The 7,382-nt window shown below is 34.7% G+C and overlaps 2 protein-coding genes across 2 annotated transcripts in view; one reads left to right on the forward strand and one right to left on the reverse strand.

The window, feature by feature from the left end:
- Nucleotides 1–866: 866 nt before the first annotated feature.
- LOC107694466 (SLAM family member 9-like) lies at nt 867–1,840 on the reverse strand. The gene is made up of 2 exons (XM_016494164.1): nt 1,564–1,840; nt 867–1,207 (listed from the first exon to the last, which is right to left on the reverse strand). The coding sequence occupies exons 1-2, from the start codon at nt 1,838–1,840 to the stop codon at nt 867–869; spliced, it is 618 nt and encodes a 205-aa protein (XP_016349650.1).
- A 1,979-nt stretch (nt 1,841–3,819) lies between these two features.
- The window catches only part of ceacam3 (CEA cell adhesion molecule 3), a 3,931-nt gene continuing 368 nt past the window's right edge, over nt 3,820–7,382 (forward strand). Inside the window, exons 1-5 of the mRNA XM_016493956.1 lie at nt 3,820–4,005; nt 4,623–4,952; nt 5,383–5,442; nt 5,772–5,891; nt 6,025–6,056. Of these exons, the coding sequence (XP_016349442.1) occupies nt 3,951–4,005; nt 4,623–4,952; nt 5,383–5,442; nt 5,772–5,891; nt 6,025–6,056 (597 nt within the window). The 5' untranslated portion in view covers nt 3,820–3,950. The remainder of the gene's footprint in view (nt 4,006–4,622; nt 4,953–5,382; nt 5,443–5,771; nt 5,892–6,024; nt 6,057–7,382) is intronic.

The following is a 7,382-nucleotide window of genomic DNA, read 5'->3' on the forward strand; positions in this document are numbered from 1 at the left end:
TTAAAAAATTATACAGTAAAGTGACATGACAATCACCACAGTGGTACCTGGGGAGATGAAGAACAAGAATCTGGTGGAGTTTGCAGAAAACAATTTGATTTCCTTTTTTTATGATTTTTTAAAATGTGTCCGTATAGCAAGGTAAATAGGATTACTCATGAATTTTGCATGCAATTATTAAAAAATGATACAGTAAAGCAACATCAAATTTACCACTGTGGTACTTGGGGAGATGTAGAACAATTTGCAGAAAACAATTTTTTTTTAATTAATTTTGAATATTCAATTCCAACATCAAGTGTCTCAGGCCAAAACATGCATAAAACATTTTACAAAAACATTTTACAAACCCATTGCAAATGTTTTATTGAAAGTTTAATACATTACATACAATTAAACAATAGAATACCATTAAATAAGAAGTGCATGTGTGATGTGTTTTTAATTAGCCTATTATTAACGATTAATTGACTGTGGTTTCAGTTTGATACACGCTCAGACCCACTCTTAAAAAAAAAAAAAAAGATTTGCAGTGGTTTGGAAGCTGTATGGCCATCACTACCACGCAACGCCATGTAGACGCACAACAAATTTTTAAGCGTAGATGGCGTGACCGCACTTTTCCGAAGCGCAGATGGCGTGACTGCAGTAAGATGGAGATGACGCCGATACTTATACTCATTGCAAAGAAGACATTAAACGTTAAGACATCAGTTGAAGCATGGTTCTTTTAATCAGAAGAAAACCTTCAGGAGCCGTTACACCTAGGATGGCTTGAGGGTTAGTAAATCATGGGCTAATTTTCATTTTTGGGTGAACTATCCCTTTAATGATTGTATATTTTAATGTTAAAAGCAGAGTTCAGCCTAATAAATAATCATTACTATCACCACTATTGTACCTGAGCGAATATGACAGATTTGAGTGATATTAAGACGTCTGGTCTGGTTGTTGATGGGATTGTTGAGCACACAGCTGTAGGTGTTTTTATCCTGATATTCCACCTCCAGAGGTAGAGAGAGACTGATGCTGAGATCAGACACACTGATGCTGGACAATAAACTGTTTCCTTTGTACCAGGAGAGAGTCACATGACCCACATTCACCACTGAACACACCAATGAACAATATGATGATGATGATGATGATGATAATGTTGAAAGATTTTGAGAAGAATCTCTGGTAATATTAGGTGTGCGCAGACGAGCTGGAAAACATGCGAACAAATATGGGTAAATCTAGTCAACAATCTTCTTTTCAGTGTAGTGTGACGGTCAGTGAGTGTTTCCATCATCTCAAACTATAAAATGATTAAACATTTCAATATGTAAGTAGTTAAAGACATTTTAGAGGTTCAGTACATGTTAAGCTCAGTTTAGCATTTAAGCATCATTTACTGCATAATGATTACCAGAAGAAGAAAAAAATCAATTTGCAAAAATGTGACACAATGGAAATGAATAATTTTTTTTGTATCAACATTATGCTGTTGATTGAGCTTAACTTATAGTTAACCTGATACATTGCGTTAATAAAACAAGAACAAATGAGCTTTTTACTCACCATAGACAGAAACACTGAATGATTTTGTTGACTGTCTTGCTCCACTAATCTTTACTTCATAGAGTCCAGTGTGTTGAGTTGTGATGTTTGTGATGTTCAGAGATCCAGTCTGTCTGTTCAGCTTCAGTCTGTCTCTGAATCTCCCATCAGGGAAGATTTGGTTCTCTCTATTGATTTGAGCTATGAGAGACTTTTCATTTCCAAATTTCCACAGTATGTCTTCATCCTCATGTATTGCAGTAACATCAGTGTGTAAAGTGACATAATCTCCTTCCATCACTGACACTGACTCACCAAACACACCTGATGAACAAACAGGAACAAATGAAGACTTTTGTTGGTTTACAGAACCAGACATCAATTTTAGCTTTGTATCTAAATGTGAACTGACACCTCAATCTGTACAGATTGTTGTGAGAACTAATAATACCTCACAATCATAATGATTTGACGTGTCTGAGAAGAACAGCAAATGAAAATCAAATTTGAAGAGTAGCAGCAGCTTTATTTCTCTGAAACAGGAATAAATAAAGCCATAAACATGATTTATAACTTACCAGTCAAACGCCACCAGCACAAAGAGAACAAAACAAAAGTGCAAACAATTTTCTTCAGTTGTATAGTAAAATCTAGAGACTCTCAGTCTCTTCGTGTGGCGTGTGAATCCTCCCACGATAGAGCTTGACACTCCTAGTGTGTGAAATGCATACACTCTTTTCACATGATATATAATTTATAAATTATCTTCTGGCACTTATTCAGACTTTAATTGGTTTTAATAGTGGAAAACATTCTTCAGTTTTATCATTTAACAAGTATCAAATATAAAATATTAAATGTAGCTTTCTGACAATTAAATATGTTAAAGAAGAAGAGAGGAAAATTGCAAAATTAGAATAGTCAATGTCAAATTAAATGGTTTTATAATTTAATTGTTACAAATGGTAACAAAAAAGAAAAAAAAAAGCCATCTCTCTTTGTCTGTTGTACTGAGGTGTGACACAAACAGCTCCACAGAATCAAACTGAAACCTGCTGCGGTCTGAAGTGTGATTTGATCCGTGGACAAACTGCATCGTTTGATCTGTGCTTAGTTTGTAGGTGAAGAGCTTCTTCCTTTTCTGCAACTATGAACCTCGCAGTTGATCCCCTTACAGAACAATAAATTCTTACCAATTATAATTAAACTACACAGATTGACAGCTGAACATCTCTCAACAATAAATATAACACACCAATGAACTAAACAAAATGCTGCTACTTTAACAAAAAGTCAGCGGAGTTGGGATCCATAGTGCTTTATTCAAAGTATAAGCAGTAATACAAACAGGCAGGTGTCGATCACCAGCAATATAATAGCCAAGGCAAAACAGAGATGTGGTCACAAAACAGGCATAATTTAGTCACCAGTCAGAATTTACTGACTGGTTCAGTGACCATTTTTGCAGTTTATACAATTTTGCCTGTAGGTGTGTAGTGGAGTTCACACTAAAAAAATGCAGAGAGAAATAATTGTAATGTTGTGATGTTCATCTTTATGTGCTCATTGGTCACAACTTTCCCTGTAGTAGAAGTGGAGGGGCTAAATATGCTAAAACTGGCAGCAACACATTACGTTGGCTGTCTTATTTCACATTATCAAATGTGAAATTACAAATGCTCCACTAAAAATACATACACTGGATACATAGTGTATAGTGTAAGTGTGCAGTGTATAGTATATCATTTTGTTCAATGGAGTGATGCTAGATATTTTAAGTAGACATTCGTAAAGAGAAATTAATTGTTTTCTTCAGCTCATTGACTAACTGTTTTTCAAATATATTTGTGAAAAACGTGTTTTCACTATTATATCACTCTACCCGAATACACACCATCTTTCCCCCCCTTTTTTTCTAACTCCATTCACTTCCACACTCCATTCAGGAATTCGTACTTCTTTAGTCTATGGTTTGCCCATAACACTGATTTTGGCAACTTTGTTACTGTAGAGTATATTGGTGCTTTATTGTCTGATGACAGTCCTTATAACATCAGTTTTTATGATTCAATAAATGCACTTGCATTTATATTTAATTTGCCCGTTTACTAGGCTTGGACTGTAAAACAGCGTCATCTGCTGAGAGGTAGTGAGCCAGACCCTCCTTTCGGCATCAGCAATCGACCGCACAACAACAACAACAACCAAAAAAAAGACTATACGTTTTGTAGGTGTTTTCCACCATGTATGACATCAAGTACCGCGAGAGCCGTCTGCTCTCTAATCGCTCTCGCGATACTTTGATGTCGTACACAGAAGCGCTGCACACTTTTACTTTCGTTTCGTAGATTTGGCTTGCTTTTCGTTCCATTGAATTAATTTTCTTTCTTTTTTCCAGACGAAGAGTGATGAAAATGAATTCTATACTTTTGTGGAAGTTGTGTGTTTTGGTCGTGCTTATTGGTAAGACGTGTTACGATCTCTTTTTCTTTGTGTCAGTTCTTGTGATTTTACGCTCAACAGACAACGATGCTGAAAACATGTTATAGTTTTAGATGTGCAAATTCACGGATTGATGATGGACTAGTCTAGCGGCCATGTTACGGTTTAAAGCATGTTTTACTACAATAAAGCTTGGTTAATTTTCGTAAGGGTCAACCGCAGATTTTTGGATGGAAGTCAGGATTTTGTGACATTGCGCAGCTGGTTGAATCGATGAAATATGCCCTTGTTAACCTGTTACCTTTGTTTGCCTATTATGAAAATTAACTATGTATTTATTATAGGAAAAGTAGATTACATACCGTTACTATAGTAAAAACATGTAGCCTACATGTAGTCAGAGACTAGCTGATGTCTTGTTTGATGAATGTAATAACATTATTTCCCCATTGTTTTTATCGTTATTGTCTCGTAGACTTTGGAAACATGTGATTTGATTTCTTATTTGACTTTAATAGTGAAAGAAATGTAAACGTTATATTCTAGTCGAAATGCAATAGGCCTACTTAATATAAAACATCAAGAATATGTCAGGTCAGGTGCAGACTGATTTAATTAATTGTAAATTTCTTCTCCAGGTGTTTATGTTGTTGGTGTAGATGAAGTGTTTGTGATGGAGGGAGATCCAGTCACTCTAGACACTGATGTTACAACAAACCAACAAGAAGATATTAAATGGTATTTCAACAGCACTCGCATCGCACATATCAATGTAGTTCTCCATTATATCTGTACAGATGTTCAGTGTAATAAAGGTACTGAGAGATTCAGAGACAGACTGAAGCTGGATCATCAGACTGGATCTCTGACCATCACAAACACCAGAACCACAGACTCTGGACTCTATCATCTAGAGATCATCAACAGTGGCAGTGACTCTGAAAAGATCTTCAATGTTACTGTTCATGGTGAGTCATTTCATGAATGTTTAAAACCAGGTTATATGAGTTAATCACATCATTGTGTTTATTGTTGCAGTGGCATTTTTTTTCTTTACCTGCATCATCGAACAGAACAGAATGATTTAAAACTAATATTTTTTAGTTGGTCATTCAATAGGTTTATCAGATGACAATTTCTCATCATTTAATGCCTGATCATCTTTTCCTATCTGTTTAAATGCATCTATCATGAATAATTATTAGTTCTCCTAGAAGTTTGTGTTTTGCAAGTACGAAATATTGATAAATGTTACTTTTTAGACAAAGTCAAGAAAGTAACAGCATGTGAAGTCATTTTTCACTTATATTTCTTGTATTATGATCTGCAGATCTGCTATCTTGATGTAGCGTTTTCTCTCCAGAAAGATGCTTCAGCAGCTGTTGGTTTGTGTTTCAGGTGTTTCTGCTGCCGAACGAGATGAAATGAAGGGAAAGTCAGTGAAGGAGGAAGAATCTGGTAAAGTAATAACATGGTATTTTAATGACACTGCTGAAATCACTGGAGATCCCAGATACAGTATATCTATGTAAAGACAGTGACGGGAGATAATGTAGATGTTATCTACATAAAAAAGCTATAAAATTAGTAATTTTTCTCAGCTCACAGTGCTGTTTTAGCCTTTGTTTCTAAAAAAAAAAAAACTACCAGGTGATGCCATTTAGTTAAATCAGTATCATACAACTGATGACCAAAGTAGAAATATGTAGAGAAGTATTGTTAAATACTGGTTGGATTATCATTCACTCTCTAGTAATAATGACTAGATCTGTATTTATCTGTTTCAGATTCAGGTCCGTCTACAGCTGCTGTAGCAGGAATATGTGTTGGTGCTGTTATGTTGTTCGTGGCTGCAGCTGCTGGTGGTGTGATTTACTATCGCAAGCATCCTCAAGCAGGGGAATATGGTGAGCATTACATACAGATGTTTTTATAAGATGCAAAATTGTGATTTATTGTGTGAAAATAATCTTAACAGATGTGAAAATGTGTGTTTTTATTGTAGTTAACCAAAGTCATGTGTGTTTAATTGAGTTACAGGAACAGGAATCAGGAAGCAGCACAGTAATCAGGTAAGATCTGTCTGTCTGCAAAAAAACAGTTAATTTACAATAGATTCTCAGTGATCTGGTACTTTTTCAATATAACACCAGGAGCAGTGGTATAAATACATTTTCATATTAGTGACGTGTTATGCAGTGTTATTAGTATCATTTAGTATCTTTGCTTCCATAATTTTTTTTTAAATATTCCATTTTACTTTTAGTTGTGTTTTTGTTGTTTTTAATTATATAGCTTACAGTTGTATACATATATATACACTTTATTACTTTTATTTTAGATTTTAGTATTTAGCTATTTTAGTTGCTCAAGTCAAACTAGATGAAAGTGAGAAATATTTCCTTGGCAACTAACTAAAATTATTTATTTATTTTTTAATATACAGTGGGTACGGAAAGTATTCAGACCCCCTTAAATTTTTCACTCTTTGTTATATTGCAGCCATTTGCTAAAATCATTTAAGTTAATTTTTTTTCCTCATTAATGTACACACAGCACCCCATATTGACAGAAAAACACAGAATTGTTGACATTTTTGCAGATTTATTAAAAAAGAAAAACTGAAATATCACATGGTCCTAAGTATTCAGACCCTTTGCTCAGTATTTAGTAGAAGCACCCTTTTGATCTAATACAGCCATGAGTCTTTTTGGGAAAGATGCAACAAGTTTTTCACACCTGGATTTGGGGATCCTCTGCCATTCCTCCTTGCAGATCCTCTCCAGTTCTGTCAGGTTGGATGGTAAACGTTGGTGGACAGCCATTTTTAGGTCTCTCCAGAGATGCTCAATTGGGTTTAAGTCAGGGCTCTGGCTGGGCCATTCAAGAACAGTCACAGACTTGCTGTGAAGCCACTCCTTCGTTATTTTAGCTGTGTGCTTAGGGTCATTGTCTTGTTTTAAGGGGGTCTGAATACTTTCCGTACCCACTGTATATCATAAAAAAATAATGATTTTTAAAATGTATTTTATTTTATTTCCATCAAAACAAATGGTTTTAACTGTAATAACCCTGGTGTTATCAGTCAGTTATATTTTAGTATTATTGATATACTATTATATTTTTTGTTAATATTTTGATTGTGTGATTGCTTTTTTTGTTTTTTTGGGCGGGGGGGGGTCATGTTTATTAGTTTTCACAGGTGTAACTGTGTTGCAGTTGATCACTCTGAAGATTCATTAACATCCTACATTTAAGGCCTTTTTGTTAATAGTTAATGAAAAAGACAAATCCAGGTCTCTTGTACTTTTGTATTGTGTAACTTAAACTTCAATCTTGTTCATTTCTTTTGAATCCTTTTTTTTTTTTTTTTTTTTTTTTTTTTTTTCAGCGAAACA

The sequence above is a fragment of the Sinocyclocheilus anshuiensis genome, unplaced genomic scaffold, assembly GCF_001515605.1.
Source record: "Sinocyclocheilus anshuiensis isolate Anshui unplaced genomic scaffold, SAMN03320099.WGS_v1.1 scaffold954, whole genome shotgun sequence".
Lineage (NCBI taxonomy): Eukaryota > Metazoa > Chordata > Actinopteri > Cypriniformes > Cyprinidae > Sinocyclocheilus > Sinocyclocheilus anshuiensis.

Bases quoted from the DNA above. Each gene is read 5' to 3' on its own strand.
- LOC107694466 (XM_016494164.1), bottom strand. From the start codon at position 1,840: ATGGAAGGAGATTATGTCACTTTACACACTGATGTTACTGCAATACAT. The intron at 1,208-1,563 runs GTGAGTAAAAAG...CATGTTTTCCAG, and splicing joins ATTCAGTGTTTCTGTCTATG to CTCGTCTGCGCACACCTAAT.